Below are 22,211 nucleotides of genomic sequence, written 5' to 3'. Positions count from 1 at the left end.
GATTATCAAAGCCCTGAGGAAGGAAAAGCAGTATGTGGATCTCCTTGAAGAGAATACTTACACTGAAAACTGTATTAGCTAAGGGAAGAATAAGATGAAGTATGCAGATACTGGAAAGTTGTCAGTGAAGTAGTTAGGAGGAAGCGGATTAAGATGGATCATCTATTTCCAAAATTTTAAGATTATAAATCAGAAAGGGATCTACAGAGTGCATCCAACATCCACATCTTACAGATGAAGAAAGAATAAAATATATAAAGTAGTATTTTTTCCCCAAATCATACCATATTAATGGCAATAAGATCAAGAAACAGGATTACATGGACCCAATAAAATACATCCAATCTTCTATCATTCAGCTTGAACAATTACCAACTCATGGCAAATTCTTATTTTATCTATACTCTCACCTACTCCCTTCCCCCACTAGGCTGTTTAAAACAAGTTCCTAATAGCAAATCATTTTAGCAATAAATATTTCAGTATATATCCCCAAAATATAAGAATACCTTAAAAAAATTATACTACTATCACACTTAATAAAATCAACAATAATTTCTTAATACAGCTCAATATCCAGTCAGGATCAAAATTTCATGCTCTCTAATTTTTTAGTTTCCTTGTTCAAATTATAATCCTAGTAAGGGCTATATCACTGTAATTAGGCGATATAGCTTCTAAGTCTTTTTTAATCTACTAAATTCCACTGCTTGCAATTTATTTTTTTAATTCATTTTTAAAAGAGGGATTATTTCAGTGGAGGGACTGGGATTGAACCCAGGACCTTGTGCATGCTAAGCACACACTCCACCACTGAGCTATATACCCTCCCCTAAAAGAGGGATTATTTTAGCAAACAAGTCAAAGAACGTGAAATAGATGACTTCTAAATTATGCAACTTTGCACTACATTATTCATCATCACATTCTTGTACAATTATCCTCACATAAATATATTCTAAATCTGTGAATATCATTCAAATGGTTTTATGTGATAGCTGATACTTGTGATGCAGAAAATTTATGCTTCCCAAAAAACAAAAAAGTATAAGCAGCTCTTATAAGTGACCTACAAAGCTGGACATGACAAGACATCCTATTCTGTCTAAATTATTTATAGCTTAAAATATTTATTCAGATAAGAAAGAGATTTAAGAGGCATAAACTAAACAGAATGTTACGAGCATCACACAGACAGAATTCCTCTCTACCAGTCTCTTTTCCGACATCTTTTTTTCAGTTCCCAACATGCCTCAGATCTCCCCATAGCAGTTTCTCTAAACTTTACAACATTAAGACAATATAACTTTTAAAATGGCCTTCTCTGAGTTTAAATATTTCTAGAAGAACAAGAAACTTTTTGGAAAGTATCAAATTAACAAAGATTACACACATACACATACACACAGGTCCATGTTTGGGAACGACGTAGATAAACAGGCACTGTAAATCACTGCATACTGATACAACTTTCCTGGACAGCAACTTGGCAATATTTACTAAGAATAATTAGAAATGTTCACCTTTTTGATTCCATAATTCAATTCTAGTAATTTATCATATGGAAGTAATCAGAGATAAATACTCTCATTCAGAAAAAAACGAACACGTCAAACCTAGTTGTATATCCTCTATTTTTTCTTTTTTTTAAACAACAACAAAGAGATCATATTGAATTTACTACTTTATAAAGACTTTTACTTTTACTTCACAATATAAAATGAACCACTTTCCCCCAATCAATAAATATAATTCCTCTAATTTTGAACCTAGGAAGTCTTAATTAACATCCATTAAAAAACAGAAAACAAAACCCCAAAACAGCCTGGCTCTTCTCGTCTAGTAGTGGTGACAAAAGTGTGATACAGAGAGAGGTAACCACCAATCATTTCAAATTTGCCTTCTGTAAGTGAGAAACAGCCTATTGCAAAGCAGTATGTTATTTGCAATGATAATAAAATCAAAGGGATTTGAGGTCACAGAGGATAATCTGTTTTTATATTTTATAAACTTAACCCTAAACCAAACAAACCTTTGTGTTAGCACAATATAATATTTAAGTCAATCAGTTCAGATACTTCTTATAAACATCATTCAGGGACATACATCATGTGACTCTAAGGTAGTAAGTTCAAAAAGTAAGTATGACCATTTCAGATTAAAGCCTGTACTTTCTCAACGCAATCAGTTATTTGTGATAAGGAATCCTTTATTTAGGGAATCTTACTTCTGGGATTTCCTTCTAATAGTGATATATTAAGTAAAATATATAATTCTCCTTAAATTTACATTTAATTACATGTAGTTATAAAATAGCCAGTCTGTCTAGCAAAAGGCAGACAAAATCTTAGGAACTGGTGGTCCCCCTTTGTCTCACATAAAACATCATCTTGTCCATAGCTGATAAATAGAGTGGTGTGACAAAGATTCTCTCCCAGACTCTACACTGCTCAGGCTCTTCTGAGCTCTTTTTCAAGTGGGTCTCGACTTTTGGACTTCCATGTCTGTCTCTGCATTGCCCCATTTTAGAAAGAATCCTGCTAAGTCAGTTTAGCCAGAACCCCTGCCCCGCTCTCTTTGGTATCTCTGGTGTCAGGTTCCTCAGCTTCTACCATCTCATCTTCCAGGTGATGTCCAATCACACTAGCCTGCCTTCAGCAAGACTCCTGTTAGTTGGTTTAGCCAGAATCCTCCCCCTTCATCCCTTATGTTTCCTCTTAGTAATGTTCCATCCACTGATCCCTACACCCTGCTCCTTGGCTATAAATTCCCACTTTTCCCTGACATATTTGGAGTTAAGCCCGAGCTCTCTCCCAGACTGCTAAACCTCACTGTGGTGGTCCCGACACCTTTCACAATGGTCCTCCTGAATAAAGTCTGCCTTACTGTGAGTGTCATGAGTCATTTTTTCTATAACATGTGCTAGGTTAAACTGTAAAGTACAGTATGTGGGTCTCTGCTGTGTCCCCAACCTCCTATTTTTGTGCCTCTTTACCTTTAGCAGTCCAAGAGAGTAAAGATAAACTGCCTCAAGGAAATACTGCGAACCAGCAAAAATGTGGATTAAGTATTTAGTAGTAGCCCTTTACCAGCAGAGAGACAGAATGGGAAGGAGTGAAAATAATTTCTAAGAGGGATAATAAAGCTAAAATGTCTTCCCAAGTACTCAGGAAATGATGCAACCTACAACGTCTGAAGAAAAGCTAGGAAGCAATCAGCCTTTTAGTTATAGACAGCAAATTAGGATTTTTCACTATCCTTTATACATTACATGATTTTTACAATGAAATTTTATCTACTTATTCAAATAAAAATAGAGTACCTACTTCAAGCAAAGTGCCATGAAAAATTCAAAGATGGGGAAAAAAATTCCTTGCCCTCAAGGAACTTATCATCAAGCAGTAAAACAATATATGTCAATTATATATCAATAAAACTGGAAAACAGAAGTAATACATAAATAAATAATGTCAATACAAAATACCACAGGTAAACATCATAAGAAAGATAAAAGCTACGGAGGAAACTCAGAGAAAGAAAAGATCTAGTTTTTTCCAAAAACAAGTAAGTAAACACTTAATATTCAGTCTAAATAACTAACAATTAACTCCACTTCTTTTCTTAATCTGGCCCTTAAAATCCTCATTACAAACTGAAGTATTTATGTGTGAAATAATATGTCTCAGATTTGCCTTAAAATATCCTAGTAAAACTAAATAAAATAATACAAGTGAGGAAGATGGAACAAAAATGGCAGGATGCTGAGTGCTGAAGCTTGGTGAAGGGTTCAGGGGAGTCTCACATACTAATGTGTATTTAAACTTTCTGTAACAAAAAGTAAAAAACAAGTCCTTTTTGAAAAGAAACGAAATCAAAATTAATGATGCCTCTGAAGCAGAAATACCTACAAATTAGAATAACAGAAAACAGCAGAAATACAATAACATTAAAAAAGAAGTCTTATGTTTAAAACTAAGACTGTTATTCCAAAATGAAGTGTGAAATCAAGCTCGTAAATTCTACTTAAAATATTTAATTTACCCAGGCCTTTAGACTACTAAGACATTAGCTTGTTAATATTCTCTTAATATATGTTAAAACTTAAATGATATGCATCTATGTAGCAGTTCATTACTCTAGGGTTAAGGTCACTTTTCTCAATTATTATACGTTCATAAACCTCATAGTAAAGGAAATTGGAATATAAAGTCCAATGAGCAAATTAAAAAAAAACCATAAAATTACAGAGTTCTGAACTACACATGTCAAAATACCCTCATATTCTTAAACCAGTAAAGACCCTTTGATTTTACTTTAATTCTTAATATTTACAACTTGAATACATTTAGAAGTTGCTCTAGCTGAGCAATCAACCAACCTGTTAACATTTATGTTCAAAGGACAAAAACAGTGTGTTTCCTAACAAGTGTACTTACTTGCTGTTTCAAAACCAGGTTCTTCACTCCTTCCATCACAAACTGTGATCCTGTATTCATGACTCGTGACAAGAGACTAGGGGCAAAAGAAGAGGATCACACTGTGTACAAATTCTCTCTCCAACTTATTACAGATCAAATACTTGTCTGACTACACCAGGCGTGCTGGTGCTCTCTGTGCCTACCACCTTTGTTTTCACTAAGCAGAAGTAACCTGAAAATTTCTGCTTCCATGGATATCACCACAATTTTATTTAACAATAAAATAGTGATGAGACATTCTGACTAGTCATTAGTCATAAAATGTAAAAATAGAGAGCTGCCCTCAAAATAAATATTTTAATTGCTAAGCCTTAGCTATAGTTTTAAGGGAAATTATTTTTTGAAGAGAATTCCTTGCTTTCCTGATTAATGCTAAAACAATAAAGACAGTAATTCAGATGACTTGCTTTAGGAGTTCAAAACACACTAACATATTGAAAATATATGTGCCTGTAAGTATTACGAGTAGGTCGACAGTCACTACGTTCTCTGTATCACAGCAGCTAGATCCAAACCTGCGCTGTGTGCTCTCTCCTCCCATACACAGTCTATCACGTACAAATGAGAAGCACAGCACACCTACTGAATTTTACCTCAACTCTGGAGAATGTTTATGGTCTGAATTTTTAACAAAAATAACACACACAAATGACTTGCCATATTGGGCTTACATTTGTGGCTCAAACAGTCTCTCACATGGGATCAAAGGATGCTTTGTGGTCTCGCATGTTGATATCAGAAGGCTAGGGAAAGCCTTCAAATCATCCAAGATTGTCTTATAACACATTTTATTAAAATCCTGAACTACAAAATCCATAAGAAATCTAATAGATCTTTAAGATTCAGTAAGATTTTAAGATATAAAACTGAAAAGTCCATTTTATTAAATCACTGAGAAAACTTTCCAAATATATTTTCATTTTTCCTACCTTGTCCTACTCCCCTCTGAAAAGAAGAGATGGACAGGATGAAAATCATTTCCTTAACAGAAAGAAGAGAAAGTAATCTCTGTTGCAGTGGACAGTTCTGAGGCGATCCCCCAGCACCAGGTAACTCCAGGCAGTGAGAGCGCAAACCTGCACAGCACTGTCTGAAGGCGAGCCCAGTGGGATTCATTTTGCCTTGTGCTTACAAGGTCCTGCCTTGGGTCCAGTGCTTTCGTTTTTGGAAACTGTTTCATTACAATCAGCAGCAGGGTAGGGCCAGGATAAACCTATTTTCCTCTGGGCTTCATGCTTTTGGTCTAAATTCTAAAAAAAATAAGCTAGGAATTTGACACTAGAATGGTGGGAAAAGAGCAGGTAGAATCACTTTGTTCCGCGACTTTGAAGATCACACACACTCTAGAGGGTTCTCTGGAGTCAGAAGTCATACCCAGCCCCGAGGACCTCCTCTCTACCTATCATTCAGCAGCATGCTTAGTTCCATCCTGAAGCTAGGTCTTGTGTGTCTAGCTTCAAGTCTGTATTATCACCATTGATAACAGAGTTTTAAATTTCATGTATATTCTGAGAATGAAAAACATAATGTTTTAAGAACAAGGAAGCACATGAAGCCATACCATGTAAAATACACTAACTGACATTTTTAAATGAGAAATTTAACTATCTCAGGAAGTCAAAGGCATGCTGGCTTGTTCTGTAATACAACGAACACATTCTGCATTCAAAGTGTCACACATTGTGTTTTGAAGGTGTGAAAGCCCAGTTATGGTCTGGAGTACCAGACTTATTCAATCAGAATTATTAAAAATACTCACCCCATTGGTTTAGTGGTAGTGCTGCCATAGCTGGTAGGAGCTGAAGCCATCTTGGCAAAAGCTCTATGAAATAAAAAAGTTATATTTAAAAGCTGACTATTTGAGCCAACATTTGTTATCACGGCATTAAAATATCTATTTGACTAACCATAACTTTTACTACGCAGACAGTTTATGAAAAGAAATACCTTTTCAATTAATATAATTCATTGATATAATCCATATTATGTAATTTGTAACCATGTAAAATAATGTCCAAAGTACAGAGCAATTAGTACTGAAAACACTGAGATTCTTTAAAAAACACAAATGCATTAGTTCCCCAAAGTTTACAATTTTTCTTTTTCCTTTTTTAAAATATCTGATCATTAACATGAAATAGACACTTTCTGTTTTAAAAGAACAATCATGTACTCATTAAGTTTAGTCTCTTCACTGTTTTCCACATTCCTTACTCCCTCATTCCCAGACGCATGCCTCTGCTCATGCTGGCCTCTGGGGGTATAAACTCACTGTCTTCTCCAATAAAAACTGTGCATTTCCTTTTAAGATTCAGCTCAAAATCACTTTCTTCATTAATGCTATCCTAATTCTATTGCTCAATAATTTTTCCTTTTAGTTATATACACACTTTTATACTGAATTGCTTATAGTTATTTACTTTCATATCTTTCTAAACATCCAAAAGGTCTTCAATTAAACCATAGAGATCTTGAAGCCTGAGCAAAAATATGGCACTTAGCTACATTTTAAAAAATATTTTCCTTCTGGGAATACATTCACTGTAAAGAACCCAGAAAACAGAATGCTCCCAGAAGAACTCTACCACTTACAGGTAACCACTGATAGGATTCTGGGATATATTCTTCTAATCTTTGGATATGTGTATATACAACATGTATAATTTTAAAACAAAATGAGTAACATATTATACACACTGTAATATAACATTTTAATAGTATGCCATCAACATTTTTATGTGAATATTCTTTTATAATGATTCCTAGTTATTTCAAATGCTTTTGTCAATGGAAAAAGAAACTACCTAAATACAAGAAAATCCTACAAGCATAGAAAAAGAATGGGAATCACTAAGACGTGGAAGATGAAATGCTAAAAATATCCTATTTCATTCTGGACAAAATTTGCTGATAATACCATAGAGAAATCTCAAACACAAAAATCAGTTTTGTTCAGAAAGGAAGACGTCAATTGTTTTCAGCAGTAGACTGAAATTTCTGCCTTTAACAAGAATTTACTTTTCATCAGAAAAAAATGTTTAAATAACGTATATCTAAATAATAAAGAAGGGTTAAATAAAGAATATTTATATGGCTGAATATTACACAAACACTAAATACTACCATTGAGGCTACTGTTGATCCTTGAGCAACATGGGTTTGAACTGTGTGGGTTCATTTAAACTCATACTTTAACCAATAAATATGTACTACAGTACTACACGATCTGCAGTTGGTTGAATCCGCAGATACAGAATCAGGAATACAGAAGATCGGACAACTGTAATGTAATATTCAGATTTTTTGACTGGGTGGAGGGTTGGATGTTTAAAGGTCAGCTGTATTTAAGACAATCAAAAACTGGCATGATGAAAGTTTGCTTATTTGTTGATTTACTGTTCCCTTAACACAAATGTAAATTCAATGAGTTTAGGGGCCTTCCATGGCATGTTCACTACTGTATTCTTAATATCTACAAGAGTCCCTCATCACTAAGACAAAGAAAATACTTACCAAACAAATCACTGAAGTAAACTATATTTTCATTTTACAACCTAACATGGCCATTTCCCAATGGTCACTAAATAAGTCTTCCACAACATGATTTTTAACTACTCAGTTGCATTCTTTTATGGAAATGACATAATTTCAATCTTATTGCTGGACATTCAGGTTGATTCTCAAAATTTTATTACAATTGCTTCTAAGATTTTACAACTTCAGTTACTTCTTTGGGATTAATTTTTAACAGAAGTGCTAGGTCAAAGCTAATCTTTAAAAAAACCTTTTATACCATCCAGCAAAATTTTGGTAGAGTATGAATGCATCAGTTAATTTCCTGGATCCTTGACACAATATTGTCTAAATCTTTGCATTATATGAATCTGCATTTCTCTGATTACTAGTAAAATTTTAAAAAATTTTAAATGTTTTTGAAACATTTGACCCAAAACATTTCAATCTTTGGCTTTCTCATCACATCAGTGAAAACATATGAAAAAACATGTCTACGAAAGAAAGGCATCATTATTTTATATAAAGTTGTAGATAAGGTTGGGGAGATAAGGAAATACTTACACCACTGAATAAAAAAATACTAACTGTTCAATTTTCTTAGTAACATTCCCATTTTCTTGGGAAACTGACTTCCACTATATTCTCTTAAATGATAAGACCTGAAAAATAAAATAAAACTTACTTCCACTGTTTGATATATTGTAAGGGATTAAGGTTGCATCCTGCATCAGTTAAAGCTTTTTTGTATTGCTCCAAATCAGCCTGAATTAAGAAAAGAATGATATGACAGAAAATTTTACTTTCATGAAAGAGAAGACCATTTTGTTTGTTGTCATTTGATTAATTAAGAAGTTAGACCAAAGGCATGAGCACCTAAACAGAGTGGCGTGATTATCTTCAGTGAGTACCCAAATGAACACCTAAGATAAAAATCACATATATGAAAATTCCCTTCGATAGGCTCCCAAATCACCTATAAGTTACAGTACTTTGCCATCCCTCAGTAAGGCCAACAGAGGCAGTTTTTCCTCCACTGTTGACAGAGATTGCCTGTCCTTGGGACAAGCATTAAATGAAAGATTTGGCTTGACCAAGAATATTTCAAAACTGGAAATACAAGGAGAATGACATCAGTTTAGGGGAAGTACAGATTCAGGTTATCCCATTTCATATTCACTGTAGAGGTCCAAATTTATTAACTGAATAGCAGGTGTCCTATAATTTTTAGATCATTTTCTTGTTCTTTTTGTTTGTTTGTTTTCTTGTTCTTACTCTTTTTTATTTCTTGATGAGTAAAGTCTAGTTGAATTCATGTATGTTACAGGAGCCTATCATCATAGTGGCTCCATTATAAAAATTTTATAAGAAAGAAACTTTTAAGCTCACCATAATCAGAGATGTTCACTACTTTGCATTTTGGGGGCTATTAATCTGACATCAGTAGTCATAATTTGCTTCAAGCCTCTTAATGATCACTTAAACTTATGAAAAGACATCATTTTTACCAAGAAAAAATAATAAAAGAAAAGAAAAGAAAGTGATTAAGTTAAGGGAAACTCAATTAAGTTTTAAAATCATATATTCCTAAGGAAATATAAATAGGCTTTAAGGATCCCTTAAGATGAAGGTACACCCTCATTAATGAAAGAGATAGTTCTAGAAAGAAGACTCTAGAAACAGCCTCTTCTCATCAGCAGTTTCACTTTTCATGGTTTACCTGTGGTTAACCAAGATCTGAAAATACTAAATGGAAATTCCTAGAAATAAACAATGCATAAGCCTTAAGTTGCATGCCATTTTGAGTAGCATGATGAAATCTTGCCCCTTCCCACTCAGTCCTGCCCCAATCACTGACATCATCTGCTCCTGATGTCTAACCATCGACATCATCATGGCTTAATGATACAGAATCACCTGAAGCAGGTGATCCTTCTTCAAGTCAGAAGATCAACAGTAGCCTAATGCTACATCACAATGCTATGTCACTCGCTTCACTTCATCACAGAGGAATATTATCAGCTCACATCCTCAATCGTCAGAAGAAGGATGAGAGAGCCCACATTCACATAACTTTTATTATAGCATATTGTTATAATTATTCTATTTTATTATTTGTTATTGTTGTTAATCTCTTACTGTGCCTAATCTAGAAATTAAACTTTATCATAGGTATGTATTTATGTACAGAAAACAAACAGGATATATAGGGTCTAGTACTATCCATGGTTTCAGGCATCCGTGGGGGTTTGGGACATATCCCCTTGGATAAGGGGTGACTGCTATACTTTCTTACCGAGTTAAAAGTGAAGAGATGTATTCCCAGGATAAAGCAAAACTGACCTAAGGCAAATACTGGATTTAGTTTGCTGTTTTAACACGCCAAACAAAAAGAAGACTTACAACTTACTGGACATGAGAAAAATAATTGCTACCAGCAAAGGAAAGGTGTTTGCTAACAGCTGTATCATTCTAGATGTCATCCCTGAGGTCCTTATGCTTGTTGCTCATCCAGTAAAATTATACTAAGTTAACATTAGAAAGAGTTAAAAGGTCTCTAACCCACCAACAAGACTGATACCAAAATCACTGCTTTCCTTCACAGTAAGTCAATTACCTATATACACTTAATTTTTTTCCCCCAAAGCAATTGATGGCTCAATACAAAAAAAGAAAACAACCAATATCTACTCTTCCAGTGAGAAAGAAATCTTACAGAAAGGAAAATTTGTCATTTTCCAATAATTCTTAGAAATTTATTCTGATATAAAAGTAGCTATTTTATCATAATACAAAGTATCTCAATTTTATTTTTATATGAATCATGACATTTGTGAATTTGAAGTTTAATTTTATCAAATTAAAATATTTATTTAACTTTTAGAACTTTAGGTATTTTCCTCCAAGTGACTTCTCTATATTCTATAGTGGACATTAGTCTTAAAATTTAACCACAAAATATTACCAAATTTCTATTTCAGGTTAAAGATAAATTCCTTGGAAGGAAAATATGTATTAATGGCTACAGCTTAAAGAAATGGAACTTCTAAGGTTATCAGATGATGAGAAATGATAAAACCAACCTTTCAAAAAGCAAAGTAAACTTGGTTTACTTAGTTTAGAATAGTTATTTTCCAGAAGAATTTTGGCCACTGAATTCAGTTCATATTCCAAACACTTAAAAGTCATTTCATGAGGAGATAGTTCTCTTGGTGAGAAAAAATAATGCTATAAAAGTTAGCAGTAAATAGAACCAGCCTTAACAAATTGTTTTTCTTTTAAACAAAGGAATGAAGTAGTTATTTGGCCACAGTGAGTTTTACTTCTATTTTCAAAACAAATGAGTACTCCCTCTTCCTCCCAATAACTGAATTCAGAGGACATACCTCAGAAGGTGCTTGCTGTGCACTTATATAATAGATAAGAAACAGCCTCATTTTATCTTCCGGAGTTCCTGCTACAAAGGGGAAAATAAATTAAATTAAAAAAAAGACTTTCATAATTCTGGCTGTTATCTATTATAGTCAACACTGAACAGAAGGCATATATAAATGTGACAAGACAAAATAAGGTTCTTGATTCAACTGATTTAAGGTAATAGGCACTAAATTACAACAGGGAAAAAGAGCACATGCTATGGGACGACAGGGATGAGCTATGGAAGTATCTCCACTCTATCTTCCAAACCGTCTGTAATGTTGAGACTCACCTTTCAGATATAAACACACAAAGAAAAGAAAGGTACAGGTAGGATAATCATACAATTCTAAAATAGCATACTTCTGAGGTAAAAAGGGGATGCTAGTAATAATTACGTTAAAGACAACTGGTATAAAAATGGGACTATCCTGAGAAACCAGCTGTGTGGTCCCCGTAGGTACTGGGTTATGAAACCTTGCTGGCTAAAACCATCTAGCTGAGCCTGAGGTCATACTTCTCATATGGGAGCCACTGAATATACATTTTTCTTCTTTCTGAAGGGTCTATGAAGATTTGGAAAAAACCATGGGTTTACAGTAAAACAAACACTGTTATATTATGCAGACTGTATTTGTTTGAATTTAAGACAATATATAAGATTTCAGAGAGATTTCTTGCTTTCAATGGGTGCTTTGAGCTACTACTCCTATTACTCAAAGCCCAAGACTGTCTGGAGAAACTTATTCTCCCCTCAGTTACTAGGTACACGCTGGTGCAAAGTGATAAAGCACTGGTCAGGAGTAACTCAGTTTCACTATTCAACAAATATCAACATGTACTCTCATTTTAAAGTGCATCCTAACATGTAAGAACTCAGAATTGTTATACTTTATCATAGAATAAAAACAAGGATAATTTTTAAAAAACATAATGAGTGATGAATCACTGATTTTTTATCTTCAAATTTTCCTTATCTGTTAAATATGACAGACTGGTAGTAAAGATCAGTGACAGGTTCTGCAAAGACCTCATGTTTACAAATAAATATTTTATTTTAGACACTCTGAAATAGGTTATGGGATTCAGGGTCTTGTTACATCCTAGGAGAAAGCTGATTATTTTTGTTTTACTAGGTAATTCACCTGGCTAGGTTCAGGCCAAAGTTCCTACCAGCCTCTGTGAGTTGTGGTTCCATCATGGATTCTATCTTCAAAACGTTTGCAGTGCTACTGGGATCTGTCCCATTGCTCAGTGGCCAATATGGGAAGTGGGAGGTCATCTGGGCCTTCACCTCTCAGTCTTTGGAATGCTGTTAGGATCAGATTCATGCATATACAACTCAGAGGTAAGCCCAGGAATTCATAAACAACTTTATGGAGTTGCTTTCCTAAGCTCCTTCCTTCTGCAATCTCCTGGTACTTTCTGGTTTCCTTGGCCTTCTCTTTTTGGTGCTCCAGCCAGAAAGCTTTGATTTTCGTTACCCCGCTCCGTTGTGCATTTCCTGCAACTATGACCAAGCAGCTAGAGGACAAAGAAAAAGAGGAACGGGGCTTGCTGTTGGCTCTTGGGACAATGGTTTCTAAGATATAAGGGAAAGGGTTCCCCCTCCCTTATTGTTTTAGGGGCCTGTGGGTCTTGCTGTTGTTTTTAATATCCTCAGTATCCAGCATAGCCTTTTCTAAGACTAGGAGATTACTCTGCTTAAAGAAGGAACAGTTCCCACTCTCCTTCAAGGAGAAACGTATTTTATAATTGCTACAGTGTTAATAAGTGCCCTAAAACCTCTGCTAAGGTTTTTAAGAGTTATATGATGCTAAGAAGTGAGGGCATTAGATGTTTATAATGACATCAATCACAGGGGAACCTAACGGAAATTGTCAAAATGTATCCTTTACAACTGTGAGTACTCTAGAGCCTGCAGCTACAGCCTGGATCCTCTTGTCACACATAACTGTCTACTGCAACTGCTATTTTAAAGTCAGAAGTTACTCACTGAATAATCTCAGAGAAAAGTTGCAAGAATAATTCAGTGAGTTTTTCTCCCCGGATAATTTGAAGGTTGTTGATCTGCTGTCCCATTATTTCCAAACGTCAAATAGTCTCCAATAAAATAATTTCAATATAATAACTATCAAAATCAGAAAATTAGCGTTGATACATTACTACCATCTAATGCTCAGATGCCATTTCAAGTTTCACCTATTATCTCTACAATATCCTCTATGGGAAAAGGATCAATTTCAGAATTGTGTTTCAAAGAGCCGTCATCCCTTACATACAGTTGTCTTCTTCTGTATGAAATAGTTCCTCAAGTCTTTCCTTGACTTCATGGCCTTGATAAAGATTACAGGGTTTTTGTTTTTTGTTTTTTTTTTTGAATACTCCATAATTTAAGTTTTGTCTGATTTTCCTCATAATTAAATTCAGGTTGTACATCGTCGGCAGGAACATAACGAAAAGTGATACTGTATTTCTTTGTATTGCATCCTATTGGGTGGTATATTTCAGTATGTCCACTGTGACTGTCTAATAAGGGATCTATGAGGCTTCTTCACTGTCAAGTTAGTTTTTCTTCCTCTATAATGAATAAGTATTTTGTACGGAGGTATTTTGAAACTGTAAGTAACCTGTAAAATTTCTTCATTCATTTATTTTATCCACATGGACTCATGGCTTTCTATTTCATTCAGGATGTTATCATCTGTTATTGTCATTATTTATTTTGATACAGTCCTGATCTGGCCACTGGGGGCCTCTTCAAGCTGACTTCTGGGTCCTTTGACATGTTTCATCATGTTTTTAGTACTTTCCTTACTTTCTGACACAACAAAATGTTCCAGGCTTATTTTGTACTTTCTCTCCCTGGAATCAACTACTTCTCCAATGAGTCCTAGTAGAAAGTGGAATTTATAAGTTAAGATCTTTATCTTGGGGTATGCATGTTGCCCTTAGCTCTGCTCAGTTGGCAGAGCTAGGGAATACATATAGATGTGTATACATACACACACGTGTATCTATATTTGTTTCTCTATTTGACAAATACTTAACAAAAATACCAAGTCCACATCAGTACCTCCAATTCCAATCCAATAATACAGGGGTCATTCTAGTTTTCTCCTTTTTCATATTTGTAACTTCCTTCTCTGATCATAGGCTACCTGGCTCTCCTTATATTATCTGATTTATTTACTTATTTAACCAGTCTCATGTATGTAACCAATATCCTATCTCTACTATGTCCCCTTGCCTGCATGGATGTCATGTCATTCCACTTGGTCTCTGATCCCCCACAATGGACCCACCCACATGCCTGGCTATAATTTTCACCCAACCTGAGTCGATGCTTGATTTGTCCTGTGCAGGGTCACCCTTCTTAATCTGATAAGGCTCTTATACTTTGGGCTGAACTGCTCCCACACGTGGACACTCTGCTCACTCCACCTGGACTCTGATACCTCATGCTAGATTACCAACCCTCCCTCTAACCCAACATATGCATGTCCTTCTCATCCTGCTCAGGTTCTGACTCTTGTTCTGGGCTCAAGTGGTATGACAGTGCCATTCTGCATGAACGCCTACCTTGCTCTTCTCTACTTTACATCTTTAAAAATAAACGGTTTGAGAACGTAAAGGGAAGGAAATGGAAAAGTTCTGATTGCTTTTTTAATCAACATACTTATTTGCTTCAACTTTATTCAAAACTCATTATAAATAACAAGGAATAGCTCTGAAGTGATAGACTCAAATGTATTTTGCATTTTTCTCATTGTGAAGTGCATACGCCTTCAAAATGCTATGTTCTCCCCACAAATCTAGCTTTTAAAAAATGTGAGCAATACTATTGCTTCTCAGATGTTTTTATGAATACAATTCTTTAACTACAAACAATTTGGATTTTCTCTATTACTTTCCAAATTGGAATAAAACCTAAAAGTCATACCAAAAGTATAACTCAAAACCCACCATCATTCAACTGAAGATCTTGTACATAAAATATAAGTTGAATAGCTTATATGTTTTTTATTCATTTTGGAAAAGAGCTGAGATTTGAATTGAAAACTGTTCTGAAATTATCAACAACTCTCTAGGGTTTAGAGAATTTTAGAGCCTAAAACTCTATGTAAATCTTATAATCATAATTGAAAGCAATGATTAGATTATATTTCCAAAGTACAAATAGTTACATCTTGTCTTAAGAAAATCTAACATACATATATTTAGATAACTATAAATATAAAGGGATAACTACAGAGTTTCTTTAAAAGTGAATTCCCTAAATATTTAAAACAATTCAGCTTTAGTACATCTTTTTAGGAAACTCTACAGAGGGTTAAACCAAAGTTATTAGAAAGTGTATCAATTAGAGATGCTTGCTTTGAATGTTACACCTTCAAATCTTGCTGGAACCAGCAGAAACTGAGCTTCAATTGTATCACTTTAAATGAATATAAAAAGCACTTAAATACCACCCCCTAAAAAAAGCCCTTGGACCCCAAAGTACAATAAAATAAAATGCAAATAATTTTTCTACATTAGGAACTGCTATGTTACAAACTTCTCAACAGGAATAGCTCATTTAACTATCTCATTAATAGCAAAGATTGTGAGAAAAATAGTAATTCTATTCAGATTTTACTCAAATTGGAAATCCTGGATTCGTCAGATGTAAAACTTACATTAACCTCAAATTTATGGTACGTACCATCAGGGTCTGATATAATATCTAGAAGAGATTTATCCAGAGTAGTTTTGCTCATTATTTTTTCTTCATATTCAAAATATACATCCAATTTTCTTGCCTGTTTCAAAGTAAGTATCTGATTAGAATACATCAAGTAATAAAAACACACTAAAGGTCACTCAGCTTACAAGTTTCTATTTTCTATGATCAATTTTAAAAACAAATGTTCATTTCCTAATAGAATTAAAAGTTTCTTACTTTTGATCATACACTTAATATAAAAACAACAGATTGAGTATTTTACCATATTTGACTTATAAATTCAGAATGAACTCTTCATGTCCTATATATTAGCAAAGATAAAAATCATACAAATCTCAATTATTGTATTAATTAGCAAACAGCATACAAATCACACTGTATTTCATGCAAATTAATGTCAGGTAGTCATGTTATGTTTACTTTTTTAGTGGGTAAATCCACATATTTTCATCCTAACTGGACAGAAAGTTACCCTAATTCAATTATTTTCAATGGTTTTAAAATAAATTATTTTCCTCATTAATTTACCTATTAAATATTTTGAAACTTATATAATGGAAAAGTTGTCAAACTTTGCTTTTCTGTATGGCAGTTTTTCTAATTTAAAATTATCCAAGTGAAATTAATGGGTTAGGACATGCCAAGGTAAATAAAAATTACTATCAAGTATCTATTAAATTATGTTTCAGGATAAGATAAAAGAGAGAAAAGAACATGCTTTATTATTGAAGGTATTAACAACCTAAGCCAAAGTAGAAACAATTCATGAAATAAATAAGAATACTTAGAGATACCAACAAAAAACCAAAATATAAATACAGACTATAGATAAATATATTAAGCTAAGATGATACATTGAAATACATAGTTAACCAATGTGGAGAAGGAAGTGATGAGTTCTGAGTTGTTTTAAAAGTGATTTGGGGACATGGACAGACAAAGTTCATTTCAGTTAAACGGATCAGACCAAGGCATAATCAGAGTGGAGATACCAGAATGGTAGACTAAGGAGTGATTTCACATATTAGGCAACAGGCAACCAATCAGAGTCCCTCAATCCCACTCCCCTGCAGTGGCACACAAGGCCAGAGCTTTAAACAGATGAAACATAGGGTTTAAAAATCAAAACAACATAAAAAGGTATACAGATTGAGACCTGTCCTCACCCCTGTGCTTTCCCACCCCATTTCCACCTGCTTCTTTGGATATTCAGTACTTTATTTCTTCTATGGTTTTTCAGTTTCTTTATGCAAATGTAAGCAAATAGTATCTATATCCTAATATCCCTCTGTTTTCTGACACAAAGGTAATAATACACTATTTCTTCTGTGCACTCAACAATATATTCTATACCAGTACACAGAGAATTTCCTTAACAGTGAGTTCTAGATAAGAGTTAATCAACTCTAAAAAAGTCTTCCTTTTTATAAACTCTTTGGCCTTTCATATTCTTCAGATTCACTGATATAAGAACTATTTTAACTACCCTAGAAAGCTACTTTGAATAACAAAATAGGTAAGAAGTGAAGTCATAGGAATGGAAAAACAAAAAAGGAACAAAAGAAATAGAAAGGAGATCCTAGGAAAGAGACCATGGCCATAACTGTGGGAATGGAAAGGAAGGGACTTAATAATTAACATGAGAATGTATATGGAAGCAAAATAGTGAAAAGAGTCTAAGATAACTCCTGGGGAACTAGGATGATGGCACTAGGGACTATGTTAACATAAATATTCATTTACTCTGTAAGCTAGGAATGGAAGGGGGAAGGTGATAAAATAAGGTGTCGCGCTGACTCCCAGGCCCTCACAATCTGTTCCAGCCTACTTTTCTGTTTCACCATTATTCACTAGATTTAGTTCCCTCCAGTCAGGTCAATTTATTTACTGGCTTTTCATTAAACATAGCATATGCCTTTAATCCTCAAGGCTTAGGCTCCCTTAGCTTTTTGAGAAGGTATGTCTCTTTCATCACCTGCCAAAACGAATTCTATTCATTTTTCAAGGTACAGCATCTCTGCAGCTTCTCTGAACTTTTCAATCTCTGTTCTTTCCCCTTCCTGCCCCTCTCTCAATCTTCTTCACTGGGAGAATTTATTACTCCCTTAAGTATGTACTGATAGGAGTTAATATATACACTTCTCCATGATAACAATGATCACACAACATTTCTCTTTGGTTTACATGTACCCTTCTAAAACTAACTCCTTGGAGTGTGTCTAATTAATCGTTTAACCCTAGGAGTCTAACATAGCACCTGGCTCATAACAGGTACTTCACAAAATACCTGTTAAATTTCTAAGCTAAAAGCAGGACATATACAGATGAAGTAGTCATCTTTAAAGATTGTGAATGTAGATAAGTGAACTTCTAGAAGCAAAAAAGGTAAAGAATTAAGTCTTCAGTGATTTAACATATAAAATTAAGTATGCTAAATACCATAATGGGATCTAATGCCTGTACCTACATAAATCAATGAAAAAACATGGTTCACTGATGAACGTAGGTACAGATATTAGATTCATTTTGCTCTTCTTGATGTATTAACTTACCCACAGTTTAACTTCTAATGAACAATGGGAATAGAATTCAAAAGCAAGTTAATCTGATTGCTAACGGAGTTTCTTTTGGAGGTGACGAAAATGTTCTAAAATTGCATTGTGACTGTGGTTGCATAACTCTGAATATATTAAAAGCCACTGAATTGTATACTTTAAATAGGTGAATAGTATGGTATGTGAATTGTATCTCAATAAAGGAGTTAAATAGAAGTAACGTAGCATTTCAAAATACTGACTGGGAGGCAGCTCCATGTAGGAGGGAAAGGAGTGAAGTAGAGATTTTCTAACCAGCATAGGAGAACTAGTATCTGTTCAGTGTCTATTATGTGCAAGGCACTTTACTTACAACTATGGCTTTCATATGTTTTTAAACAGAACCTCAGGACCCTCTTTCTCAAACCAAATCTTCTGCAGACCCCTAAACATAAAATAGATACAAGTGACCCATTAAATGTCTCTGTAGAGCTCTAAGGTACCAGAGAACAGTGTTTAACAAATACCAAGTTAGATTATCTCATTTAATTCTCCAGATAACACTCTGAGGTAGGAATTATTAGTCACATTTTAAAGATAAAGAAACAGACACAAAGAAACATAAATTTATTCAAGGTTACCAGAGTAGAAGTAGTAGAGAGTTGAGATTCAAATCCAGGTCAGACTCCAATGTACACCACAGATAAAGAGTAGGGAAAATTACATTTTCCTCAAGAACAATTTATTGCTTCCTTTGTATATGCTTTATGAAAGAAAGTATATTTGTCAATTAGCACATATTTGGTTTTTTTGGTATACACATAATTTATGTATATGTGGTAAATGGGTATTTTACTCAGAGATATAATATCTACAGGTTTTTCTTAATTTATTGAAATAAGGGAAAATACTAAGAGAAACAATTTCCATCCCAAAGACTGATTATTCTTAAAAAAAAAAAAAAAAAGACTGATTATTCTTGTATAATATGGGTTCAAGGGAGAATACAAATTGGATAACAAGAGTTTCATGGAAAACAGACAAATTAAAAATATAAAACAAAATAACAAGGTCAAGATAATAAACAGATTTTTGGTAGCTTCAATAAATATCAAGAATAAATGACTAAGGGAATATTATAGAAACACAAAGGACTATGTATGGAATAAAAATTATATCTAGTGAATATAAACTGAGAGCCATGAATTTCTTAAAAATCCCTTTAGAAGAGCTAAGGGGAAAGAATCTGGTTTTTAAAAATTCTAGTGTTTTTCTCCAAATTTCAGAGCTATCAGTGGACAGTCATGCTGATGTTTTTCTGTTTTCAGTGCACTACCTCAACATTTACATCAAATTTACCATATATATATTTTACAATTACCAAGTAATTGTACTGAATTGTCATTTACCTGTAACTTTGTTTATCATTTTGTTAATTTTAAATAAAGTATAAAGTATTATATATGTGCTTGTGTATATATACATGTATGTGTCTATATGTGTATATATACACATTATATATATGGCTTTTTTTTTGACTGGCGACAGCTGACAGCCTACTGGGTTTATAAAGAACAAAAGAAGGGAGCACTTCTAAAAACTCTTAAGAGTCATCTGGGATGTGTAAGTAGTATGCCTATCTTGCCTTCCGAAAACCCATCACTTAGGAAGATTTACTGATGACCCAGACAAGACACAAAAGAAATTTCCTTTTCCTTCCTATACCTGTGGGGGTTTTTCCTTCTCTTTACCACTCCTCCATCTATTCTAGCTACAGACATCGCCATATTGGGGGCCTCCCTATTCACTGCTAGCTACAATTCTCATTTCTCACCTCAGTCTGTGACTGGATGATGACAAAGACTACAGCAGTATTTCTTGACCTTCCCTCTCCTCCAAGCCCCAATTCTATTCCCTTGGCAGCAGCGTAAGTAAAGACAAGAAGGGATTAGACACTTAAAACTTCCTTTTACTATTAAGAATCCGAATATTCTTCTCTCTGCACTTCTTACAGGAGGGAAAGGGGATGATAAACCCTTCTCTGCTGCAACACAACATTAAGAATATCTGAGATTATGAATCAAATTAGGGTTTGTAGGACAGGGACCTATCTATCATGTTACTATCTATAGGAAAGTATATCCCTAGGCTAAAACAAACTTAGAACTATACTTTTAAGGATATAATCTGTACCTAAGTTGAAGTTCATTTATACTCTAGCCTTTCTTGCTCGTCTTTTCTTCATTACATGTTTAGTGCCTATCATCATTCAGGGCTGTATCTGGATACCTCTTCCTCCCGTTGGGTAGCATCTGTATGCTGTATTATAACAGTCTGAGGTCTGTATATGTCACTAGAGTATAAAGTTTAGTTTATACTAGGCTACCTGTTCATTACTGTACACCTTGTGTGCTACAAGATGACTGGAGTTCTCCAAAACTCAATTGCTTTTTATAATATAACAAAATAGCATGTTAATATATTTCCAGTTATTTAGGTGAATATTTTGCTGAATTTCATACCAGTGGGTTTGTATGGGCTTACTAACATGAAAAATTATGTTGCACAAAAAAACTGGATGATCCATGAAAATATACCCGGAGTGTTCTATAACACAGGTGGCTGAAAATATTCTGGAGCACTTGCTCATATGCCAGAATGACTTAGAAATCTTGAATAGAATTCATCATTATAACTCTACCTCAGTTCTGTGTAGAAATGGGACAGCATACGGAACCTGATGAGAATCTTCAACTTCTTCAACAGGCTATCAACCTTACTAGCTGGTTATCTCATTTGAAATATGTGCATTTTTCTCTCAACCAAGAACAATGACTTTCTAGCATACCAGGCCCAAATCAGAATGTGTAATCTCAGCTTCTATGCTACGTAACTCCTATCAAAAGCCTAATCTTAAAAAGCCATATTAATATATTATTTAAAGACTATGAAATCTTTCTACTCTAGATACTAAAAATTCTATTTGTAGTTTAAGATAAAACACTGGAACGCTATAAACTTAGAATCTTATTGCTTTGGTTACTCATAAAACTGCCTTCATTGAATTATATTTTAATATTACACCCTTGACCATGACTTGAAACCCATGATAGTAACTTGATATTAAAATTATTACATCACTCAATTTACTCTATATAATGCCCAATATGAGCAATGTCTGTTGTAATATGACACTAAGGAACATTTTGCTTAGAATAAAGAACAAATTCTCCTTTCTGGTAAGTTTTTTTTTAAAAATTAAATATATCTTTTTTTTTAACCTTGGTTGCCAGAAAATTCGAAGCCAAATTTGAAAATTACCATTATGACTACACAGCAACTATTCTGAGTTTTTATTTCACGGTTTCTGTTGTATGTGCTATTTGTGGAAGCTGCCTTAAATCTCTTTTAGAATAAGAGAACAACTTCATTTAATCTATAAAGTTATCTGATATATTGACTCCTATTAAGAATATTTAAATTTTGACTAAAATTATCTATGTAGTAAACATTTTTAAATGTATATGAAGTGATCTTTATAGA

General features: G+C 33.9%; 1 protein-coding gene across 1 annotated transcript in view; it reads right to left on the bottom strand.

The window, feature by feature from the left end:
* SCFD1 (sec1 family domain containing 1) overlaps window positions 1-22,211 on the bottom strand; it is an 88,100-nt gene that overhangs the window by 20,381 nt on the left and 45,508 nt on the right. Inside the window, exons 15-19 of the mRNA XM_006191253.2 lie at window positions 16,114-16,210; window positions 11,378-11,448; window positions 8,677-8,756; window positions 6,238-6,300; window positions 4,437-4,512 (exon numbers count right to left, since the gene is read on the bottom strand). Coding sequence (XP_006191315.1) covers window positions 4,437-4,512; window positions 6,238-6,300; window positions 8,677-8,756; window positions 11,378-11,448; window positions 16,114-16,210 — 387 coding nt within the window. The remainder of the gene's footprint in view (window positions 1-4,436; window positions 4,513-6,237; window positions 6,301-8,676; window positions 8,757-11,377; window positions 11,449-16,113; window positions 16,211-22,211) is intronic.

This window comes from Camelus ferus, chromosome 6, assembly GCF_009834535.1.
Source record: "Camelus ferus isolate YT-003-E chromosome 6, BCGSAC_Cfer_1.0, whole genome shotgun sequence".
NCBI classification, from domain to species: Eukaryota; Metazoa; Chordata; class Mammalia; order Artiodactyla; family Camelidae; genus Camelus; species Camelus ferus.
The sequence above is the reverse complement of the archived record's forward strand: the minus strand, read 5'-3'. Positions and strand labels throughout refer to the sequence as shown.